Source organism: Nomascus leucogenys, chromosome 7b, assembly GCF_006542625.1.
Source record: "Nomascus leucogenys isolate Asia chromosome 7b, Asia_NLE_v1, whole genome shotgun sequence".
Taxonomy (NCBI): Eukaryota; Metazoa; Chordata; class Mammalia; order Primates; family Hylobatidae; genus Nomascus; species Nomascus leucogenys.
In genome coordinates, this window is record NC_044387.1 from 60871692 (window position 1) to 60897937 (window position 26246).

Sequence of the window (26246 nt, forward strand, 5' to 3'; positions counted from 1 at the left end):
TCCAAGAACGATGGTGAAGGGTGATTGCAAGACTTCCATTAAGCAGCAGACCAAGAAAACTGCAAGACAGAAGCGGACAGAACCAACAGGGCAGAGAACTTCAGGAGAGAAGGAAAGACAGAGGGAGGGAGAGAGGGAAAAGAAAAGAAAATATAAGAAAAACGATATTATCTGATGTGCTTGATCATATTGAATGTTTTACAGGGTCAGAAAAGTTTAAGGATGGATCAAAAGTAGGTACAGAGACAACACATGCCCCTCACCCTGCCCAAAAGGGCAATCATAAATTCCAAGGAAAACAAAAAGCTATACAAGTAAGGAAACAAAATCATAGTATACTACATGGCTAAACTGTGAGGCACTATGCAAAAATTAGTCTTGTAAACATGGGCTACTTTTTAAAATCATGATTTGTAATATAGCTAGTTACACTGAGAGGATGGGGAAGAGAAAGAGAGAGACTGTGTGCATGGGGGGTTGTGTATGTTTGTCAGGAGGTAGTGTAAGTAGGTGCACCCCCCCATCTTCTGTAGAATTGAGTAACGGAAAACTTGAGAAATGCAATTTATGGAGATAAATGAGAAGACAACGTACTGCATGGAAGCGGCTGCCTTTGGCAAGCAGAAATTAAGAATGGCGTGGGTGAAGCAGGAGACTACTGTTTCTCATCAAAATCCCCCTAGCAGTATTTGACTTTCTGAACTATGCATGTGTATTACTTGGATAAGGTAAACAATATATACATCAAGGAAACTGAACAAAGGGGTTCCAGGTTCTTAAAGTTTTTTTTTTTTAATAATTGCTTGCTTTTGTTTTGAGAGTTTTGCTCTTGTTGTGCAGGCTGGAGTGCAATGGGCACTCACTGAAACCCCTGCCTCCCAGGTTCAAGTGATTCTCCTGCCTCAGCCTCCCAATTAGCTGGGATTACAGGCGCCTGCCACCACTCCCATATAATTTTTTTGTATTTTTAGTAGAGATGGGGTTTCACCATGTTGGCCAGGCTGGTCTCGAACTCCTGACCTCAGGTGATCCACCCGACTCGGCCTCCTAAAGTGCTAGGATTACAGGTGTGAGCCACCACGCCTGGCCGCTTGAAGTTAAGGAAAATATATCTTCCAAGAGATTTCCATGATGGCTATGAATATTGCAGCTCTGTTCTTTCTCTGGAGATTTTATGACTAAAAAGCTTATAATAATATACCACACAGGGCATTCCACAAATTCTGGTAAAATAAAATTGAAAGTGAAAAACATTCTGTAAAATATGAGCACATATACTCATTATGATGCACACAGCCGCATGTAGAAAACACACGTGTAAAGAATAAAGTAGCAGAGTCACCTATGATGTATCTAGTCCTCAGATTGCAAGTATGAAAAATTAACATCACATTTTGGAAATGATTCCCTTTCTGCTCTTCCCCACAGGAATTATTCTTGGGCTCTGGGCTGGCCTGTGACCGTCATTGACCAGCAAGTAGTCTCTGCTTTTGGTTTACTTCTTTCATAGTTGCCCCATTGTTTTTTGTTTGTCAGACACAGGGATTGTGGTTGCCTTCCCAGCAATCTCATTGTTGTTCCGCTGGTTCAAGATAATCACCTCCTATCAAAGGATTCTTTCTAGACTTGCCTTTTCAGCTCTTCTATTTGATCTCAAAAGCAGCTCTGTGTTATTTGTGCTAATGCTTTCGCCACTGGAGCTGATAATCAACTGTAATCATATTTTTGACCCAAACTTTGATAATCACCATCAAATGATTTATTGAACATCCTTATGTTTAAGACACAGTGCTAGGCACTATGCAAAAATCAGCTAAAGTGTGTGTGTAAGAAAGAAGACAGAGAGATCCTGCCCTTGAGAAACAACAGGATTAGGAAGAAAAAACACAGATGTGACCATAGTAAGTTCTATTTCTTAACAAAAACACATATGTTAAAAATTGGAGAACATGTAGTGTATATTTCAAATAGCTAGAAGTGAGGACTTGAAATGTTCCCATCATAGAGAAATAATAAATACTCAGGCCGGGTATGGTGGCTCATGCCTGTAATCCCAGCACTATGGGGAGCCAAGGCAGGAAGATTGCTTCAGTTCAGGGGTTGGACACTAGACTGGGCAACATAGTAAGACCTTGTCTCTACTGAAAATAATAAAAAAAAAATTAGCCAGGTATGGTGGCACATGCCTGTGGTCCCCGCTGCTTGGGGTATGAGGTGGGAAGATGGCTTGAGCCCAGGAATTCAAAGCTGCAGTGAGCTATGATAGTGCCACTACACTCCAGTCTGGGCAACAAAGTGAGACCCTTTCTCAAAAAAAGAAAAAAAGAAAGAAAGAATAAATACAGTGATGGATGCCCTAAATACCCTGACTTGATCATTACATATTCTATGCCTGTAACAAAGTATCACATGTACCCCATAAATATGTATAAATATTATGTATTAATTTTTAAAAAGTGAAGCTGGTAAGAAGAAAATTAGAGACAATCTGGGAGGTTTAGTCCATGATTAATAGAAGTTCCAAAAGGTTTAAAAAAAAAAAAAGTAGGCCGGGTGCCATGGCTCACACCTGTAATCCCAGTACTTTGGGAGGCTGAGGCGGGCAGATCATGAGGTCAGGAGATCGAGACCATCCTGGCTAACATGGTGAAACCCTGTCTCTACTAAACATACCAAAAAAAATTAGCCAGGCGTGGTGACAGGCGCCTGTAGTCTCGTCTACTCGGGAGGCTGAGGCAGGAGAATGGCGTGAACCCGGGAGGCGGAGTTTGCAGTGAGCCAAGATGGTGCCACTGCACTCCAGCCTGGGTGACAGAGCGAGACTCCATCCCAAAAAAAAAAAAAAAAAAAGTAAAGAATAAAGAAATAATATAAGAACATATCTCAGAGAAGATTCAAAAACTTTTAATGGTAAAAAAATGTTATTGCTACTTTCACTGTCACTAATTTAGCTAAAATTTTCTAGGAATGAGAACATGGTAAGGGGTGAGGAGACAGAACGGAAAAGATACTGAGTGTGGGAGGCAGGTTTTGGGACTACTCACTATAGCAGGGATTCACAACTAATATATGTCAATGAATAGCAAATAATGATATTGCCTCAATCCAACTGGCAAATCAATTCAACTAAGAATTTTTTTAAAAAAAGAATTAACGAAGGGTAAACTTTTTTAAATAGGGAGTTTCCATTCCTTAAAAAAGTATTTTCCCAGAGGGTAGAATTAACACACATGTATGATAGAAAGTTTAGAAAATTCAGTTAAATATAAAGAGGAAAACAATAATCACTCATAATTTTTCCAGCCAGAAATAAATATCATTCCTAACATTTTAGGAATTCAGTATTTAGAATTCCTAAAATAACATTTTAGTTATTCAGTATTTTTCTACACATATTAAAAGTCACAATTTGGATTGTAACATATAATTGTTTTATGACCTATTTTATTCATATTATGAGCATTTCCATATGATTAGTCATTCACTTATATCATGAATGTCATGTACATATTTATTTTTCCAAAATATTTATTTTTGGATCAAATTTTTCACTATCATAAGTAACAACATGAGCATAATCTTTGTTCAACAATCTGATCAAAAAGAATATGTAAATTCTGAGAAATGGAATTACTAGATAAAACACATTCAAAATTTTGAAATACCTTTTGTTTCTATTTTTGTTTCCCTCTTTTTTGAAATATACAGGAAGTAAGCGCATTTCTATTCATTTCTGAGAGAGATGGCATTTTGTATAAATGTTCCGAATAAGTAAACATCTGTAGAAGACAATTTTCTTGAAATAAATGTGCCTAAAAGGCTTTGCTGCTCAAGTCATTCATTAAAACGAAATGTTGATCATGGTTATTGTGATCAACAAAGAATAAAGTGAGTTTTCACTAGCAGTAGCAGAAAACGAAACTGAACTAAACCTATGTATAATTATATTTTATATCGTACCTGTAATTCGTGCTCATATTTGTGGAATGTACCCGCATATAATGTAATGAACTATTCTGAGAACTATGTAAATACTGCTTCACAATCAGATAAAAACATGAAATAAATGATATGTTTGCAGAAAGATATTCACATGTTTATATATGTATTTTGAAGCTCGTTTCAAACAGTGGTGAGTTAATATTTCATTAAAAAGCATGCTTTTACCTGATGAGTTTTTATGAGGTTAAGAAGTGATTATTCTAATGAGGACTCACAAAAGAATATTCTGTCCACACTGAAAATACTTCGTGAGACGAGAGAAGAGAGGAGGAGCACACAGATTTAATCCAGAAAAACATCATTTTGCTTCTTCAGCTGACTGAGCTCTTTCAAAACATGACCTCTGCAGCTACCAGCTTCAGTGACTCATAGTTAGGCAGGCATAAGGACCTGAACGAAGTACCCTTAAAATTCATGTTCCTGCAAAGACAGGAACTTTGTCCCAAGTTGGCACATTTCGAAAGACATTTAGTGGGGGTGAGGATGGCTGCATCATTGCACTCACATGTCTGCAGAGCCTGTGAACTGGAATTAATTATTCATCTTTGGTCTGGCTTGAAGGAAATACTCTACTGTAGCTAGTGTAAAAACAGCGAATGTAGAAGCACAATTTGTATTAACAACAGACCATTCTGACAGCTTGTGATGTCATAAACCTTCTGACACGCCTGGGCTACCACAAACATTCATGTATATTGCCTATATTTCTGCCTGCTTCAGAGCTTAATCTGGAAGTGTATAAAATGCTGTATTTCCCCAATGGTATATATTCTTAACGAAACTAAGATAATACATAAAAGTTCACATTTCCATGATATTTTTCTACTAGCTACTGATTGCAGTCAATGTAAACCAAGTTATACTTTTATGTATCCAGACGGAATCTTTAGAGCAGGCTGGCATGTGCAGACAAGAAGCCACTGTGAGGTTTGGGGGTTGCAAGGCTGAGGACAAGAATGAAGCCACAGAGCACAGGCCTGTCTCTGCAGGCCAGTACCACCTCCAGCCCTGCAGCTCCATCAAGCTTGGGGTTTCGGGGGTGGGGTGGGGCACTCCAGGAGCTGCAAGATGCAAATAACCAAGTGAGGCAAGATCTGCCTGCGTTACTTCCCAGTGCTTCTAAAGTACTCAACTGTGGACACCTATCCAAGCACTAGTTAGAACCTGTTTAGACATGAGGGCCTCTAAAGTTTTCTGCAAATTCTCCAAGTAAAATGACTGTGTCTGCATCCTGGAAGAATTGAGGCAACAGCACAGCAACTGGCAGTAAGATGATCTCTCTTGAATTCATCCATGTAGGGCAGGGGGAGTCACTTTAAATGGGCATTTCCCCACTCTCTCCTTCAGGGTAGAAAAAATGTTATATTAAAGGAGCTTTGGCTGTTTGCCACAGGTCAGGATGAAGAGAGTGAAAAGCTTGTCAATGGCTATTCACTTCCCGACTGGCTGCTGCTCATTTTTTACCATGCACACCAAGAGCCCAACCTCTCATGAAGGAGGACAGTGGGAAAGTAGAGACTTCATTTTAATACACCATTAAGATATATTCACCATCACATTTTCCAGAAATAGAGCTGAATGAATCAGAGAGGTTTCATTGCACTCCCAAGTAAGAAGATTGAACCAGCTTCTAACTGTTGCTAGTCTAGCAGCAAGTGTTTAAATATTATAAGGTCCTACAAAAATCTACCCTCCACTTCACTTTGAAAATACAGAAAGCTCCCCTACATCTGAACATCAACAAGCCAAATTTCCCATTATTCGTAATTCAGTAAGACAGCTGAAGGCTGCTCAGGGCCTTATAAAACTGTTGTAGATAGCCCTGAATGTCCCTCGCTTCCCACCACCCAGAGCCTGGGATCATGCGAGCTGGGAGAGAAGCTACAGAGGTAGTGCCCTGTTTGGTGGAGTGACCTCTGCAGCCTCCCTCCCTCAGAGTGAGAATTTTATGTTAATTCTTATCTGCAGTTGGGAATAAAAGAAGTTTGATTCCTAGACACTGAAATACAAGAAAGTTTATCGTGCCGCCCTTTTCCATCTCTTAGGAGAAATGGAAAAAGAACACTCCAAACCTGGCCACTACCTGAGGATGTGTAAAGAGGTTTTCTGCAGGCAATTAGACCCCACTACAGTGGAAGCTTGTAGAGCATCACACATTGACAGTCTGAAATGCACCATAAGAACTGCTCGAAGTGTGTCTCACTTTCACACTTACCTGACCATGGGATGGAAGTGCAGCATAAGCCATGGGCTGATTCATCACTCCTTTCTGCTTCATGAGAAGCATGCGTTTCTGGTCTTCGCTCAGGTGTGCCCTGGGGGCCTGGAGCTGTGGAGGTGGTGGCTGCTGCTGCTGCTGCTGCTGCTGTTGCTGTTGCTGTTGCTGCTGCTGTTGCTGCTGCTGGATGTACGGCATCAAGGGGTTTTTGTTGGGGTTGGCCATTGGTGGTGTCATCCTCTGACTCAGGTCTGCATTGAAGTGGGTCAGGGGTTTAGTGTTGCCATAAGTAAGAATATTGTGCTGTTTGTTTAAGGAGTTTGTACCCAAGTTATTTGGCTGCTGATTGATCATATTCATGTGATTCTGAGGGAGGTAGTTATTCACTGTTGTCTTCTGCAGGTTGTTTGCCATTGGAGGCACTATAGGGTTTTGGTTGTTAAAGGCTTGGGGGTACATCATTGGGCTATTTGGTTTTTCTGCAGTAAAAGCTGCTCCATATGGACTAGAAGGAGGTCCTAAGGGAGACCAATTTGAAGTCTGATTTGAGTGTTGCTGCTGCTGCTGCTGCTGCTGCTGCTGTTGCTGCTGCTGCTGCTGTTGCTGCTTCTGTTGCATGAGTTTGGCCCTTTGTTGCTGCTGTGCAGCCATCTGTTTGAGCTGTTCTGCTGGAGACATGTCAGAGCTGGGCACAGCCACAGGTCCTGATGCTGAACCGGCCACTGTCACCGCTGCTGGATTCAGGAGATAACCATTTCCAGGCCGAGGTGGAGCTTGGCTTGGAGTGTGGGCTTGGTTTGGAGTTTGAGGGGACTGGACAGCACAGTTTGCTGGTGAGCTTGCAGGGTTTGGAGCTGCGGGAGTGCTGGCAACAGAAGGTAAACTAGTGGCTGTGGAGACAGTAGAAAAGGGAGGACCAGAAGAAGAAGGCCTCGCCTGGGGAGATCCCATGGAGACATGTGCGAAGGGAGAGTGAGAGGGGTCGCTCTTCACACTCGCACTCTCCTGGGAGAGAGGGGTCTCGGTTGACGGCTGCGAGAATTCTGGCTCCTTCTTCTCTTCAAAGTCTTCGTTGAACAGGTCCTGTATGTCATCCTCAGGAACCGTGTTGGCCAATTCATCTATTAATTCTTGCCACTCCTGATCATTCAGATTAATGTCTGAGAACAGCTTGTTCTGATTTGAAAGAGATGTTTCTGATGTGTCTATGCAAGTAGGGTCATCGAGAGGTTCTTGTTTGAGGTCTTTGCTCTGCAAGATGGTGAAGCTATCCTCCAGGTCACTGCAACCGTTGACAGAAAGTTTAATCTCAGGGAGCCTACCATTCTTACTTAGATCTTCCAGAAGCCCAGGAGTGTGAGTTCCACTGTTCTGCAAGGGCAAAGAAGGCTTCAGGTCAAGTTGGTGAAGAGGAGAAGCTGAAGGCAGTGGCATGTTATTGGGCAAATTGTTGATGGCTTCCATCCCCGCAGAAATGTCCTTTCGAATTCGTTTGCTAGTCGGAGAAAAATTCCCATCACAAGCACCATTCTGCTGGTCTCCATTAAGTGGTGATCGAGCTCCTTCCAACTTCCTTTTCACAGTCTCTTGTAGCTGGAAAAGAAACAGGAAAGAGGATGACTAAACCTCCAAGTCATATTTTACTCTTTAAGGATTGCGATGTGCATTGCTATGAACTAACTTTTAAGTGGTTTACGACACACAAGAAAGAAGTCATACTTATAATTTCAAAATCAGGCAACACTGCAATTCAAATTGTATGGGAAAAGGTTTTATCTAAAAGCAGAGCTCAGAGGGCTAAGAGATAGAAAACAAACAAAAGATTGAAGGGTGGGAAACAAAAGAAAAGAGATAGTTAATAAGGGCAATACTCCCAGCAAGGAAGAATAATCTGTTATTATTTTCTTTCTTTTTCTGTTTTTGAGATGGAGTCTTGCCCTGTTGCCCAGGCTGGAGTGCAGTAGTGCTATCTTGGTTCACTGAGACCTTCACCTCCCAGGTTCAAGCGATTCTCCTGCCTCAGCCTCCAGAGTAGCTAGGATTACAGGCACGCACTTGGCTAATTTTTATATCTTTAGTAGAGACGGGGTTTCATCCTGTTGGCTAGGCTGGTCTGGAACTCCTGGCCTCAAGTGATCAGCCTGCCTCAGCCTTCCTAAGTGCTGGGATTACAGGTGTGAGACACCATGAATGCTAGACATGAGACTTGGACCAAAATGTAACATACTTGAAAAAGATGTTAATATCTATCCTAAATTCTTGCCACAACTTAAATGAGAACATCAAGGAATTAAATCAACATTTAAAAAAAATGCTAAAATAAAAACTTCTAAGAATATGGAATTTAACACATGTACTAAACAGCATAGAATTGAAAGTTAATGTTTATTGCAATCCCAAACTTCCTTTAAGTTCTTATGTGACCTCACCTTTCAGCACCTTTTGATAGGCTCACTCTTTTCTAAAAGCACCTTTCCACTGATTTCCACAACATCACATTCTTCTCAATTTCCTCCTTTCTCTCTTTACCAGCTCTTTTTCAATCTCTTATGTAGTCTTTCTTTTTCCTAAAGGATGGGATTCTTCAATGTTTTGTCTTAAGCTTTTTTTCTCCTTCTGCTCACTCTACATTCTTGCTTAGACAACTTCATCGATTACAACAGCTTCAACTATCTTCTCTAGGCTGACGGCCCCAAAAGATGCTCATCTTCCCAGGCTCACAAAACTCGGCTGGGTACATTGTTTTGGGGTCGTCAGCCCAGAGAAGATAGGTGAAGCAGGCTCATTGGATTTAGTGCTCAGCTCCACTGAATCCAATGTTCTCCTACTGGATATTTCATGGACATCTAAAACTCAACATGTCTCAACACTGAGCTTATTATCCTTTGTTACCCAAACCAGATCCTCATCAACGTTCCCCATCTCAGTATCTATCCATTTATCCAAGTCAGATACTTGAGCATTTCTCTTGAAACCTCCCATGTCAGCAACCACCAAGTCCTATGGATTCCACCTCCAAAATATAACTAATGTGCCCCTAATCTCCTTCCTCCGTTACTGTTACTGTCCTTGGCCAGGATACCATTATCTCTTACTAGATTGTTGCAGCCATCTTCTAACTCGTCATTTATGCTTTGCTTCCATTCATTTGCTCTTTAGTCTATTTTTTTATTTACTGTTTTGTGTTCCCTTAATCTACTCCTTACAATGCCACATTTTCCAAAAAAAAAAAAAAAAAAATAGACTGCCTTTCTTATAACTCTGCAATGACTTCCACTGTCTTTAGGTTAAATCCAAACTGGGGCCGGGAGCGGTGGCTCACGCCTGTAATCCCAGCACTTTGGGAGGCAGAGGCGGTGGATCACGAGGTCAGGAGATCAAGACCACCCTGGCAAACACGGTGAAACCCTGTCTCTACTTAAAAAAAAAAATACAAAAAATTAGCCGGGCGTGGTGGCGGGTGCCTGTAGTCCCAGCTACTTGAGAGGCTGAGGCAGGAGAATGGCACGAACCCAGGAGGCGGAGCTTGCAGTGAGCTGAGATCGTGCCACTGCACTCCAGCCTGGGCAACAGAGCGAGACTCTGTCTCAAAAAAAAAAAAAAAAAAAAAGTCCAAACTGACTCTTGCCAAAAACCACCTGGCTCCTGCTCATCTTTCCAGGCTCATCTTTTTGCCTCTCTATTTAGCATCTCCTCCCCTCTTCTCCCTTACCCTACATTTTCCATAAACTCTCTTGAAACTCTTTTAGTTCCTTAAAGGTGCTGGTACTCTGGTTTCTCTTCAGAGCCTAGAATTCTTTCACCTTTAAGGTGCTAAGCTTCCTTCCGCCTCTAAGGCATCGTCCACGTTGTTTTGTTTTCTTGGAACGTCCTCCTGCTCCCTCTCCTCTTCCCCTGGGTAATAGCTGCTAATTTTTCAGGTTAGATCTTAGATTTCACTTACTCTAGGAAATCTTATCTTATACTCTTCCCCACCCTAGCTATGTTAGGTGCCTTCCTTGACCGGACCGTATTAGGTTGGATGTCCTGATATACGTCTTTCCAAGCAGTCTGTACTTCACTACCATACCTTTTATCATGCTTTGGGGCAGCTGCTTAAGTGTCTGTTTGGTGAATTCCAAGAAGGTAGGAACTGTGGCTGATGTGCTTACTGTGTAAGCACCATAGGCCTGCACCCAGTCCTCAGGTTCATAGCAGTGGTTAATAAACAATTGCAAATGGAATGAATCATTCTATTGTCTAATTCACAGGGGCTAAGAGAAGAGTTTGAATCCGAGCAGGAGGCAGCCCCATTGACCATAAGGAATGCCTGATTCCAGCCTCTACATTCCTGGTTTTGGGAGTGATAGATCTCTTACCCTAAAGAGTGTTATCCACTGGATAACATTTAAAAAGTTTTATTTTAAAAGCTATCATTTTAAAAGTCCAGTTATGAAAAGTCTTGCTAACTCTATGGACTTATCAATTATAAACCTAACTCATCTGTCTGCTGCTTTGCTTTCTGCCAGAAAGGGCCAATGCATGTGGGTGTGGTGAAAGAGCTTGGCATAGAATAGCTGCTGGTGAGATGCTTGCTGAGTGACAGAGGGGCAACTGGGAGGGGTTAGAAGGGTTTCAGTGACTTTACATAGTTGCAGGCAGAAGGCAGAATGACAGAGTCGGAGAGAAAAGGCTCAGTGGTCTTTCCACTCGGGTACTCTCTTATTCTTGGCAAGGTGCCGTATATTACAGAACCAATGCAGGAGAGGAGGAGGATTCCCTTTGCCCCTGACATCTGAACACTCACATGTGAAACTGCCAGGCCTCTAGAGGAGCACCATGGATAATAAAACTAATGTGGAGGTGTGGTAAAGTTCACAAAGTGTCATTTTACTGCTAGGTGCTTTTTCATAAGTAGATGATTATATTTGAAAAGTATGGCCAGGCACGGTGGCTCACGCCTGTAATCCCAGCACTTTGGGAGGCTGAGGCAGGCAGATCACGAGGTCAAGAGATTGAGACCATCCTGGCCAACATGGTGAAACCCCGTCTCTACTAAAAATACAAAATTTTGCTGGGGTGGTGGCACACACCTGTAGTCCCAGCTACTCCCAGAACCTGGAAGGCAGAGGCTGCAGTGAGCCGAGATCGTGCCACTGCACTCCAGCCTGGTGACAGAGCAAGACTCCATCTCAAAAAAAAAAAAAAAAAAAAAAAGAAAGAAAGAAAAGTAAACAGAGTAGAAAGGGTCCTTGAGTAAAAATCCAGTCTAACCCTTGTTCCTAAATCTTATATTTGTACAATATCAAACACAGCCCATAGTCATTTGGTAGAGGCCCTCGAACTGCTGAACACAAGGCCCTAATGGGAACACACGGGAATTTGATGGAAAAAAAAAATACTGGCTCAACTCATTGTATTACATAGAAACTGCTGGAAAATGATATTATTTATTGGACAAAGCAAGATACCATGGTTTTGAGCAGAAGTATGGAAGATACTTGAACATAGCTCCAAACATAGCAGCATGGTCAAATATCACTGCTTCAGGACTTAAAGGAAATGAGGGTTAGGGCTTTTGGCACCTCCTGGAGTGATGTTAACCTTCAAAACATAAGCATTTGTCTTAACAATGAACTGACTCGATTTTAGAAAGTCCAAGTCCATGCAATGAATGGAGCAGGACAGAGAAGTAAATGAAGCTGGTCCATTTGTTTCTCTGTAAAATGGTGGTGGCCAAGACCATAGAGCCAGGCAGGTCTGGCTGGGAACCCAAATTTCACCTCTTACGGCTGAGTGAGCAGCTGGGTGAGGCAGTATAGTGAGAATTAGAGAAACAGGAGCACTGGCTCTGGAGTTAGAATGCTTGAGTTCAAATCCAACATCACCTACCTAAGAGCTAATACATATCAATATTGTCTGGTCCTTAAGAAATGTTGGCTATGATACCTTCCATTAGAATATAAGTTACATGAAGGTAGGGGTTCTTCCATTTGTTTCCAGTAGCTCAGAATAGACAATAAATGCATGCTGAATAAATGAATCCTGGAAAACTTATCTAACCTCTCCTAAGGCTTGGTTTCCTTACCTGCAAAGTGGGTCAATAATATCTAGCTCATAGAGTTATCGTGAGTCTGAGGTTAAATGAAATAATGTAGAGAGCACTTAGCCTCACACCTGATACCAGTGAACACCCACTAAGGCTTAGCTTTACCATTTTCAAAATTCAGTGCTACAAATAGTTACAACTGCAACTGAGAAGGAATGCTTACTGCATCTTCAAAACACAAATAGGTAGAGTATTTCTGTTCTCTAGCCAGCAAAACCCTAATGTTTTCCAAGCATCTGATGTAGCTTTTTTAATATGAACAACAAAAATCAAATTTGCAATTCAAGTCCAAGTCCAAGTGCTAATACATTCATGTCCTAGATTGTAGAACAGCAGAGGCTAGATCGTTGAGGTTCGAATCAAATACATTTTCAGCATGCCACCTGATTGGAACCTCCGAGTGTTCCCTTTCCTCCAGGGCCTAAAGTTCTCCACTGCATGCCCCTTTATCCCAAATCTTGATTTATATATTTCATGTATCTGCATTTTGGAATATAAGAAAGACATTATTGAAGATGCTGTGCTATAATTTTTATGTTTTGTTTTGTTATGTCCAAAATAGCACAGCAATCTTAGCATCCCTTCTGTCTGCCTCATCATCCTTTGCTATATGGAAAGGTGGTCTGGGAGTCTAATTCTCTTTATGTTCCTCATGGGAGACAGAGGGAGGCGGAGAGGGAGACACAGAGCCAGCTATGTGGCTGAGAAGGCTGATTCACAAGCTCCCTGCTCAGAGAACATGGGAATGCCTGGCTGCCCACAGGGAAATGTCCCTGTGACTTTCCTCTCCTCAGGACTCAGGGCAGAGTCTCATCCCAAATAGCCTTATCTTAGGAAGTCCCTGGCTCTTCCGTCTCGCAAAGCCCGAAGCCTCTTAGTATGACCGCACCCTCGTGGAAGAATCACAGAAACTCTTTCCTGAGCTTCAGCCTCCTTGCTCTTGTATTACTATTATTACATATAAATGTTTTCTCCCATTAGGTGAAGCTGTGGTGCCAGGAGCTGAAGTATGCTGTTCATCCAATGCCTATGACAATATGGGCTGCTATCATGTGTCAATTACTCTGAAGGAAACAATTCCTCTTCCATAATGGCTCCAGCGCAAGTCCCTCATTTAGTGTGGCTTGATGGCTTGTGTTTCTGTGAAACTGGTGTGTATGTGTGTGTGTGGTATGTGGTGTGTGTGTGTGGAGAGAGAGAGAGAAAGACAGACAGTGAAACTGAGAGGCAGAGAAAGACAGAATGGGGAGTGGGAGGGTTGTGCATTATGTCCAAACCAGTAGTAATAAGAATAGCTGTGCCTTTGGAATTACAAAGAACTTTCACACAGAATCATATTTTATCCTCACCACAAACCTGTGGGGCAGGCTATGTGCTGGCTGGATGGTTCTACAGGGAAAGGGGCAGTGTTCTGGAGAGGGTGTGGTGGGCGAGGGTGCGTGACACCCACAGCAAGGAGGAGCATGGCTAAGATTACCAGGCCTCTGCTGACACAGGGGCCCCCAATCCTAGCAGATTCTTGAGGTGTTCCATGGGCCAGAGTGTCCATGACAAAGAGGTCTTTTATTCCATTAGACTTTTGGCAGTGCTGGCAAGTCAAAGAAACTCTTACTGTCCTGTCCCTGATTTTGCATGAAGTTGGGCAGGATCACAAAGCTTGGGAATAAAGATAGTGATGCTACTATTAATAATGAAGACTCTAAGATGGAAGACATCCAATTTCTAATGTCCAACTCTAGTAAACCACCATATTCCTTCTCTCCTGCTCCCAATGATTCTAAAAGATAGGTTTTATTACAATCATCTTGCAGAGGCATCGTGGGTTAAGTAGTGTGTCTGAAATTACAGAACTCAGGGGGCTGGGCAGAAGATGGCTAAACCCAGATTCAAATTCAAACTCAGGACTGACTCCTCCATAAGCACACTGCACCCTCATCCAGGACTGGACGAAGCATAGTCATGCCCTCATCAAAGGCATGTGGTTCTGATGCCACCTGTGATATGCTTTCTCAGATTGTGCTTTCAGGGACCTTCCTTGGTTCCAGCCTCTCCCCACCAACCATACCCAATTAAACTTCAAGAACTATCCATTCTATGAACTTTAGTCTCATCTTCCTCCCACAATGCCACTACCCCATTCAGAGTCTCAATATTTCTCTCATGAATTTCTGTAGCAGCTCCTGATCAGCCTCAGTCTCGCCACCTCCAACCCATTCTCTGCATCGTGGCTGTGGTTTTCTCCATACATTGTGTATCTGATCATGCCCATTCTTCACTTTAAGCTTTTCTAAAGCTGTCCACCATCTTCAGCATCATTCAGGTCTGGCACACAGGCCCTCTGACTGGATCCTCATCCCAGCTAAACTCTCCAGGCTTAGCCATTACCTCTCATCTTCCCCCACTTACCCCGCAACCCTACTCAACTCCAAACTTTCAGCTATACTTAATTATTTGCAGTTCTCAGGACATACCACATTTGTTTTCTCTCTTTCTGAACCTTTGCATATTTTACACTTAACCAACTTCTTCACCTGACCAATTCTATGTGTCCTTTACAATTCAGTTTAGACATTACCTACTCCGCAGTCTCTCTTGACAGCCATTTCCTACAACTCTGATGTTGGTTAAGAGACCCTCCATGACATTCTATTTCATATCACACTATAACTATTTTCCTTCATGGATGAATGAATGAATGCTAAAAAGAGCTCTCAAATAACCACAATGAGTTGGTGCAATTGATCCCCAAAGCAGGCTCTTGAAAATGTTGGACTGCATAGTGTTCTCAGAATAAACGTATAATTTCTTTTGGTTAGTTTAAAATACTGAAAATGGACTATCTCCTTCTTATTATTTTTGAGGACTCTAAGGGTCTAGGGAATCCCTGATGAGAACCACTAGAGAACATATGAAGTGATCTGTGGAAAAGAAAACTGAAACTGAAATCCAGAGACTTTAAGCGACATTACCATGGTCACATGTTTTCACATGAATGTAAACTCCAAACGCTGCTTATTTTCAGACTTCAATTTTAAATTTCCATACAAAGGCTTCAAGTGGTTCTCATCCACTATAGCACCCTCTTCAACCAAAAGTGTGAGTGAGCGTCCTTCACCAGCTGGTAGGGACACAAGTCTTTCCCAAGGCTTGAAGATAAGACAGAGTCTTAGTTTGCAGATGCTATAACTAATTTCGAGGCTCAAAGAGAACATTTTGGTCATTTTGATCTGTTCTGGTCAAACCAGAAGATGATTCACTGGAATCAATTATCACATGCTTATTCTCTTTCCATTCTACCAGCAGGTAATAAGCCTATGAACACATGGATGAATTTGACTTGCTTATTTAATGAATGACCCAGAATACTCATGTGTTAGATATTTTAATTAGTAGAATATGAAGAGTGTGCAAAACATTTCCAGAACTGTCCTCTAGATTTAAGTGCCCTTAGAAAGGATCTTGAGAGTTATTTAGAGGTTTGATTTTCTTTAGTAATTTTCCCACTTTAATGTAACTAGTGACCTGAGAAGCTGTTAAAAATGCAGATTTCTTGGTCCCACCTTCATAGTTTCTAATTAAGTAGCCTAGATTGGGACACAAGGTGGGGGCACATGTATCTAAAGAAACTGAATAAAAACCTGATTCTTCTGTGGCTGTTGGTCTAGGATTCCCCAGGTTTTAGAAATTCTGATCTAGATTAATAATTCTGTTGGATTCTGACGCTGTGAGGTTGGTGGTGTGATTTTTTTAAGTATGCATACACATACAAACCCAATGTCACTACAAAGTGTTCCTGAGTTGATTGGTGATACTCTGGGGGTTCTCATAAACAGAACTAAGAAACAGTGCTCTAGATGGGGCTTTTTGAAACTTTAGAGGATTCTGAATTCTGCAGAAGCTTGCTGGATTTCTAGAATATTTTTCATAAAAATGTGTATTTTTTAAAACATTTTAGGTTTCTCTGAGCACAGTAATATCCCTGACCATTTCCCCCTCCACATTATATATTTCCCTTCACTTTCACTCAGTGAACTGAGGGGTGCTCTGTGTCTGTGTATTGGGCTCTGTGCCAGGTGCTGAAGGCTCAACTCACTCCCCAGAGCAAAGCCCATGCCAAAAAGTGACCACATGCCACACATATGTTGAAAAAAGTTGGACACGTTTGTTTTAGAGAGATCTATATGCAGGGCAGACTAACAGGAAAAGAAAAAGAAAAAGAAAAATCTTATTACAAGTCCCGAAGCCTCCCTTGGCAATCTTATAGATTCCTAACATTACTTAGAGAGAAAACAACTTTACTCTCTATGAGTAAATGAATTTGAATTTTAAAATTATGTATATAATCTGTATATATCACATATAATATTGCCATAAGAGCCAAGTGTTTAAAACCTCTGCTTTCGACCATCCCAGAATGCGGCTTCTCTGTACCTGTTTAGTGGGAAATGCTGGATGTCTGGAGGGGATGTCAGCGATAAGCAGTTAAAAATCTCCATTCTGAAATCCTCCAGGAAGAAACGGATCCTCTTTAAAGGGGCCTCACCCTCTTAGTGGGCATCTGAAATAATAGCTGCAGAGTCCCAAGGGACTACGGGGGCACTGCGGAGCCCCCAGCCCAGGGGGACAGAACCACTCAAAACATTTTGAGGTACTTTGAGGTTATTTTTAGAAATGACCATGATCTTTTTTCTTTCTGCTATGGGTCACATTTAAAACTCTATTCCCAAAAAGTCTTGGAAGTACATAAGGTTGATGGTGCCTCTTTTCAATGTTTGGAACATGAATGCCCATCCAATTCCAGCTGTAAGTGCTAAAGCAACATCCTGATTTACTTACTCTTTAAAAATATTTTAAATCTTTTTTGGAGGTGTGGCTGAATCTTTAGGTATGTTTTTATCCTTTAATTTGCTTAAACATGTAATAAGTACTAACTGAATGCATAACAACGTATTGAGAATGGATCATTAAACATCAGGAGCAGTGGCAGCCGAAGTCCTCCACATTTAGAAACTCTAAGTTCCAAGATCCCCTCAAATCTCCAAATTTCCAAATACATAAATGTTTTTACAGGCTCCTGGCTTTCTCCCAATGGAATGAATAAATTATATTTTCATCACCAGTCACAGGAATCCTGTGTAGTCTTTGTATCTTAAGTTATAAAGTTTTTCACAAACTCTATACATGCAGTTTAAACTGGTGTTAACGAAATTATCAACTACTCATTAAAAGCAAGACTGTTATCTTTGCAAATGCTAAGGACATACGATTTTCAAATCTCACATAGTTTTCAGTAGAATGCTCTAATCTTCTAAGTTTTTATCAGAGAAATTGACTCACTGCTTACTAAATGTTTCAATATATTATTGTCATACAATATTCTAATTGACTGAGAGCTAACCAGCCAGGCATTGAGCTAAGTGCTTTACATATCTTACCTCGATTAACCCTCACAATAACCTAAAGGACAGGAATGGGTTCAGAGAGGACAGGTAGTTTGTCCTAGGGCACACAGCACAGCCCTACTCAGTTGTGCCTGCCTCTCAAATCTATGCTCTCACCTACTCTGCTATTTTGCATCTGATGACTTCTGTCCCAATCAAACTGCAGCAAACCTGCTTAAAAATTCTGGGAAAGTGTTCTAGACACCTGTGTCATGACGCTCTAAAGGGGATGTGTTCATGTCTTTGAGTCAGATCTGGCTGATTCACAGAAAAGCCTTGTGCTTCGTCTACAAGGAAAGATGTCACTCTGCAAATTTAGCATGTGTTTGAGAAGTGATGATGGCTGCAGCCCTGAAAACTTCAGAAGACAGCAAATGTGTGCATCCCAGCGGTAGCTTCCTTCACTCAGTAGCTTTCTGTAGGAAAAAACTCCACTGAGACTGGTAGTTGCCATCAGCATTCCACAATCTGAACCCTGTACTGCTCTGTTGTTTCATATACATAAATACATACACATATAACATTACATTTATTTTTAAGGACAAGAAACAATATCCTTAGGAATATCTCCTGATAATCTCCTACTAGAAGTCATGAATACATTTTCTATTCAAACATGCTTGTATACATGACCTTGCCTTACAATCTGAAATTCCTAATGGGATTTTATTTAGAGCTGTAAAGAAATGCCAGTAAAGGAGGTTGGTGAGGAAGAAGGGAAGGCTTTCCTCCCCATAAGGGAGGAGGACGGCAAATGAAAAGATCAGATCTTATCTGCATCATTCACAGCTGGAGACTTGCACCAACAACACAGACCAAAGAATAGGCATGTTAGAACTAAGCGTGAGGTTTCGATTTGTTTATTTTCTGGAAGGAGGGAGGCGGGAAAGAGCAATATTTCAGGGAGGCTGAGTACTTTTCTCTCCCTTGGGGAGGATTCAACAGTCTTTTTATTTCATTGTTTACTTAAAATGTCCTTTCTTTTCAATAAGAAATTCTCATTTTTGTTTTCAGCCCTTCCAAAAGACTGTTTTCCTCAACAGCACTGAAGTCGTGCACCAGCTTAGCAGGATGCGAACAGCCAGGGTGCCCGGACCTGACACTGCTTTTGAATAAAATCCCGGCACATGTTTATCTCCCTTTGGAAAACAAAAGTATTGAAATAAGATCTCTTACTCTATAAAAAGCCTCGTGTTTCCCTCAGAGGCCAGACACTGCTCTTCTTTCTTGTGAGTTGCAGTTTGCATAAAGCAGTACTCCCAGGCAGCTAAGAGCTACCTCCTGGAAGAGAATTTCCAGTTTCTCTCATTCTCTCCCTCTCTCCTTCCCCTGGACACACACACACACACACACACACACACACACACACACACACACACACGCACGTCTCAATGAGCGAGCAAACAGGACATAATTCTTATTTCTAGACAGCATCTGACTCCCAGGCCTCCATTCTCCATTTCACAACAGATTTTTACTCCAAACCAGAAGAGGCTTAGGGACTTGCCTTCCTTGACCAATTACAGAACTGTCATTATTTGCATGTCTTTTGAGTAACTTTGTTAATAAACAGAAGCCAAGGCAGGAGGAGAGAATTTTTCTCCCCAGGATGAATCCCCCATGGATGAAGAAGATACCCACACACAGACAGGCACGTTCTCACATACAGGCAAACATGGAAGTCATTTGACCCGCTCTGAAAATTTTCAGCCAGGCGGAGGTACACACCACACATTCAGTCTGTAAACAGCAGAGCTCTGGAGCCTGGCGGCAGAGCTTTCATCTGTGGGGCGAAGCTGCTCGGCTTCATCCCACCAGCTGAAATTCATTTTTCAAAAGAAATTAGACCAAGGTACTGTTGTTATAGCAACAGTCAGAGTCATTTACACAGCCTCTTCGCCACAACCTCACTGACTTCTGTGGGCAGCGATTTCAATTATGTACAGGGAGTGACCAAGGCTGAGCCGGGGTGGACCCTTTAGTGCCCCTTTAAGACGTGGCAGCCAAAAATCTCTGTGTCCAATCTGAAGCTAAAAGACATCAAGACTTCATCGTGATCCACAGACCTCTTCCAGTCCTGAAAGTCCAATGAGCAGTGAAGACAGGAAGAAAACCTTCCGATCCAATGTTTTCATCTCCTGGGTAGGAACTGGACACGTGACCATTGAATTTCCTGGGTTAACCAAGTACTGGCCATTTCAGAACAGGAATTTCCAGTGAAGACAGTAATGTTCACAATGAATTCTTTAAAAAATTTTTGTTTTTAGAGATGGGGTCTTGTTCTGTCACCCAGGCCTCGGCTCAAGTGATCCTCCCACCTAAGCCTCTCAAAGTGCTGAGATTAGAGATTTAAACCACTGTGTCCAGCCTCAGCAATGAATTCTGCAGTAATTTCATAACGCCAGTCTTCCAGGACTTTATTTTTGGGGCTGTGGAATTCCCAATATAATAGCCTACTCCAACCTCTGAAAACAACAAACTACAAAATGCTCCTTTCTTGACAAAAATGTACCCTTATTATAGAATCTTTATGGCTAATAACCTTCTGGAGAAGTACAATGTAGCAGTCTACATCCAGTCTAGGGATACACAAAGGTGGTAAATACCTACGAAGCCAGTGCTCATGGCTAATGATCAGAGACTGAATTCTGTGTCCACTTCATACGTTGAAGTCCTAACTCCCAGTATCTCAGAATGTGACTATATTTACAGCAGAGTCTTTACAGAGGTTAAGTTAAAATGAGGTCATTAGAGTGGGCGCCAATGTGATATGACTGGTGTTCTTATAAGAAGATGACCATCTACCAGGAAAGGGGAGATGCCCATCTTAGTCTGTTTGTGCTGCTATAACAAAATACCTGAGACTGGGTAATTTATACATAAATGTATTTGTTCACAGTTCCAGAGGCTGGAAAGCCCAAGATCAAGGCACTCGCAATGTCAGTGTTGGTGAATGTCCATTACTCATTAGACGGCACCATCTAGGTATCCTCACATGGCAGAAGGGACAGAAAGGCAAAAGGGAACACTGTGTCCTCCCATGGTGAAAACACAGAAGAGCAAAGGGAAAGGCCTAAGCTAGTTCCTTCCAGCCCTTTGGGAGGCAATAATCCATTCATGGGGGTGATGTCATCATGACTTCATCATTTCCCTAAAGGCCCCATCCTCTTACTACCACAGCAGAGATTATGTTTCAACCATGAATTCTGGAGGACTAACATTCAGACCATTGCAAGGCCTCAGAAGAAACCATCCCATCATCTTGACTTTGGACTTCTAGCCTCCTTATGAGGGAATAAATTGCTCTTGTTGAAGCCAGCCAGTGTGTGGTACTGGCAACCCTAGCAAACTAATTAAACTGATAATTTGGTTTGAACATGTCTCTGTCCTCTCAGTGTCTTAGATGGGTTTGGCTCTCAATTGATATTTTAAAGGAATATTTTGCACAAATTTGCTCATGCTTAGATTTAACTAACTGAACATCTACTGGGTGCTGGGTTCTGCATCAGCAAGTAGGGACACACTACTGAACAAAAGCCAATCTCTTTCCTTCAGAATGGAGAGGAAAGAAATGCAGATGGGCAAAGACGGTGTCGTTTGCAGTAGGCATAGGCGACCACGCTGTGGGAGCACAAAGCGCCACATGCCACTCAGTCCAGATGAAGTAAGGCTTCCTGCTGGGGCTGATACACAACCCAAGAACTTAAGCATTCATAGTGAGGTGAAGACAGCCCAGGCAGAGAGAGCACCACCTTGGGTCAGAGGAGAAGGAAGCATGTTTTTTTTTTTTTTTTTTTTGAGACGGAGTCTCGCTCTGTCGCCCAGGTGGAAGCATGGTTTTAAGTGAAAACTTGCTTAATGACAAAGATTCATTCTAAGAAATGTGTTAAGTGATTTCGTCATTGTGTGAACATCATAGAGTGTACTCACACAAACCTAATATCCTACTACACACCTGGGGTCTATTGCTGCTAGGCTACAAACCCGTACAGCATGTTACTGTACTGAATACTACAGGCAACTGTAACACAATGGTAATTGGTTGTGTATCTAAACATATCTAAATACAGAAAAGGTACAGTAAAAATATGAAAAATGTGGTGTTACAATCTTGTGGAACCACCATCATATATGTGGCCTGTCATTGACTGAAATGTCGTTATGCAGCGCCTGACTGTGGTTGTATCTGGCTTGAGCCACAGTGTAGGGTGGAAGTGTGGAGAAACAAACCTGCATAAGAAAGAGCTGTATAGACCTTGTGTGCCATGGTAAGAAGCTTGGACTTTATCCAGAAGGTTTCAGGAGACACTGGAGGAAAAATGGTCACTTCTAGTGATAACTTCTGATTTTGTAATGATAAAGATCAGTTATAGGGCTGGGTGCAGTGAGTGGCTCACGCCTATAATCCCAGCACTTTGGGAGGCTGAGGTGGGTGGATCATGAGACCAGGAGATCGAGACCATCCTGGCTAACACGGTGAAACCCTGTGTCTACTAAAAATACAAAAAAATTAGCTGGGTGTGGTGGTAGGCATCTGTAGTCCCAGCTACTCAGGAGGCTGAGGCAGAAGAATGGCATGAACCCGGGAGGCAGAGATTGCAATAAGCCGAGATCATGCCATTGCACTCCAGCCTGGGCAGCAGAGTAAGACTCTGTCTCAAAAAAAAAAAAAAAAAAAAAAAATCAGTTATAGCTGGTTACAAAAGGTAAAATATTCGAAGTGATCTGTATTAGTTTTCTAGGGCTGCCATAACAAAATACCACAAACTGGGTGGTTCAAACAACATACATTAATTTTCTTACAGTTCTGGAGGCTGGAAGTCCAAGATCAAGGTGTCTGCAGGGTTGGTTTCTCCTGTGCCTCTCTTCTTGGCTTACAGGCAGCCAGTTTCTCACTGTGTCCTTGCACAGTCTTCCCTCTGTCAGCACTCATTCCTGGCATCTTTCTGTGGTCCAAATTTCCTCTTCTTATTAGATAGTAGTCATCTTTGGTTAGGGCCTACCCTAATGCCCTCATTTTAACTTAAAATGACCCTATCTCCAAATACTGTCACATTTTGAGAAACTGGGGAGTAGGACTTCAGCAAATGAATCTGAGAGGGCACAACTCAGCCCATTACATGATCCAATATCATTCCTGCATGGCCTGTTAAGCAAATAGACAATGCCATCCTTAATGTACATATCAATACAACTCAGACTTGGTCTTGAGGCAAGTAGCTCAACAATTGCTATTGGTTCAGAGTTTAACAATATGTATACTCCTATTTTTATTAATGTATTTACCTATTTTGAGATGGGGGTCTCACTATGTTGCCCAGGTTGGCCTCAAACTTCTGGGCTCAAGTGATCCTCCTGCCTCAGCTTCTTAAGTAGCTAAGTAGCTGAGACTATGGGCACATACCACCTGCCCAGCATGTATATATTTTCAAAAGTGTTTGTCTCCCAAATTCAGAATAAACTTCACATTCACTCCTTAACTATTAGCAAAGAAGTATAGTCAGAGATGACTCTAAGCAAAACCTCAGAGGAGGCAGAAGTTAGCCTGCCATGACTTTAGGAGGCTCTGAATAGTAAGTGTTTGTTCCCTGCAGCTTAGTAAATGTCACTTTACAATGATTTTCCATAATCTACCTGACTGCAGAGAGATGTACAGTGGGAAAATCAAGACACAGAGACCAGGGCCATAATGTAACTCAGAGGAAGAACAAGGAATGATGGTCAGGATTCCTGCACCGGCCCAGTGCCTCATGCGATAAATCACTTTGCCTAAAACAGGTTCAGAGTTTGTCAACTTTCTGTTCAAATTGTGGTGCATTGTAAATGTACTGTAAAACTGTAGAGTAAAAAGTATGTATTTCAATGGTTTTATCTTTCTTACCTAGCCATCCAGATATTATTTATGCAGTTTCCATTATAATGCTACAGTTAAGTTTGCATAATATTTTCTGTAACTACCTACTTTTGCATGGTTGTAGCTCTCTAAAACTCCCCTGGGACAGAGTTTTTTTCACCTTGGTCTCAGTTCAGAAGCAAATTTTTTTTTTTTTTGTAATAACAATTGATGACTTTAGAGATATTTTTGAAGTCATGTGAATGTGAAAGAAAGGAAGATTTTTACTGCATTGAATATTTTGTTACCTTTTGTCTAAACACCACACACCAAAAAGAGCTGAACAAAAAGGTATCAAGCAAGGCAATGTAATAGATTTCACTGAAGACTGCCCACACTGCCAGATTTGACTACATGAGGTTTGCATTCACATGCTTATCAGTATTTAAAAATACCCTGAGTGTACACAACAGAAAATGTCAGGAACTTGAAAAGCAAAAATATGCATGTGGTGTTTTCCAGATCTCAGCAAAGCACAGTAACTAAACAAACTTAATTATGTGATCAGGCAGCAGTTACTTAACCTTTCCAGACCTCTGTTTCCTCAATTATAAAATGAGAGGGTTGGACTACATGATCTCCAAGGTTTGTTCCAGCTCTAAGAATCCCTATTTGGACTCTGGATACAAATCAATAACTTACTTTCAAAATCACCCTGGAAGGCACTCTTAACTCTGATGGGTGGCTGAACTTGGCAGGTAGTTACTGAATAAGATCCTTATTTTACATCAGAGAACAAGAATTCATTACATTCTTCTGCAAAGGTTTCTTGACTTTGGTAAACATGAAAGAAAAATTACACTTGAATCCTAATCACAATTATCTTTTATAAAAATGCCAGAAAACCAAGTGTTTAAATTACATGATTCATTCAAAAAAATTTGTTACTTTTTGATGGCCCAATGGGTGTCAGGTGTTGAGCTAAGTGCAGAGGATGCAAAAGATGCACAAGTCTCCTGATTTCAAAGGAATTTGTAGCCTGTTGCATGTTTCTATTTTGCTCCTGTCTATTGGAAAATGCTCCCCTTCATGCATAACACTTGTCTGACACAGATAACAATGTTGTATCCCATTCTGGCAACCACAGCTTGGCTAACTTATACAACCGTGCACCATTCTTCTTCACCGTGAATGATTTTGAGTAAATGGCCTTAAATGACATCAAGGGTCTGAACGTGTCAGTTTGGGTAACTAGATACTGGACCAGGTTACATATAGAAGCTGTCTACCTTTTCTGGGTGTCCACATTACATGTATTACCTAGAATAAGCAGATGGATTGTGGACCTATTGTAAGCTTAGAGTCAGGGGCTCTGGGACCTAGAATCACGTCTCTCATGGCCAAGCTGTATCCTCTCTGGCAGTCAGTTGACTACGCTTTGCTGCCATTTTTGCCCTGGACAAAAGCTCTGAAGTCCCCTATAGATCTAACAGCCCAGAATTATATAATCTGTCTAGGTTTACTTGTCTATAGTTGGAAGATGAACAAACTGACATTTTAGATTTCCTTTTAACTTTATATTCTCTTCTAAAATGTGTAACTAATTCCTGATTTTGAAAAGAATAAGTTTGTCTATAACTATTTCTGTATACTGTGTAGTAAAACCTGATTAATTCAATTCCTGCTAATTTTGCATTTAGCTGTAACTTGGCCAAGGGCCAACTGAATATTTATCCTTATGTACGAAAAAAGCTTACTGTGTAAAAGAATAGGTATAATGAAGGTTATAAGGGGAATGTTTAACCTACTTAATATAGAAATGAGTCTCAAAAACTCAAGAACTCAAGAGACTCTAATTTAAATAAGCAATTGATACATATATTATGAATTCTTCTCAGATATTTAAGTAGTTCCCCAAGGATGTTTATTTACTAACAGTTCACTAGTCTAGTTTGAATTACTGTTGTTACTTTTAAATATATCACATGCAGTATATATTTACTACCATACTTCAATTCACATTCTTCTCAATTCAGGCAGCTGTTTGCCCAAATTAGTTTAAATTAGGGAAAGTCTATTGTATTCATAAACTTCATGTAAACAGCAGAAATGATGACTATAAAATTTGTCTTAGGTTTGTTGGAACTCTGAACTTAACTTCTATCTGAGATTCGCAGAGAATGAACATGGAATGATTAATGGTCATTACTGATTTCTTGCAGCTGTAACTTAACAGAATATGTATACTCTAATACTGTACCCATGGTAATTATCTCATTACTATGAAGTGTCACAGAAATACATTATGCGAAGTACGCCCTGAATCACATTTAGCAATTTCTTTTTATGTTTTAAACCTGCAAGCTTAGTGTTGTCTAGTAGTTAGAGGTTTGCATGGAGGTCTGGGGCTTAGCATGGGACTCCTGCACTCGAGCTGGAGTTCCTTGGCAGAAGCAGAACCAGTTTTGTGACTCTGATCACTCTGTTAAACTTTTCTGTACCTCAATTCCTAATTTGAAAATAGGCATATTCACATCTGACCCCTACTATACCTCATGGAAAGGATTAGTCAGATTATGTCTATAAAACAGTTGGCCACCATGAGGAAAAGCATTAAGGAAATTACTCAGCCCTGTGCAGTGGTGATTTCTCTAACTGCATGAA

General features: G+C 41.3%; 1 protein-coding gene across 1 annotated transcript in view; it reads right to left on the reverse strand.

The window, feature by feature from the left end:
* MAML3 (mastermind like transcriptional coactivator 3) overlaps window positions 1-26246 on the reverse strand; it is a 440643-nt gene that overhangs the window by 168608 nt on the left and 245789 nt on the right. Inside the window, exon 2 of the mRNA XM_003258131.4 lies at window positions 6218-7813. Within this exon, the coding sequence (XP_003258179.2) occupies window positions 6218-7813 (1596 nt within the window). The remainder of the gene's footprint in view (window positions 1-6217; window positions 7814-26246) is intronic.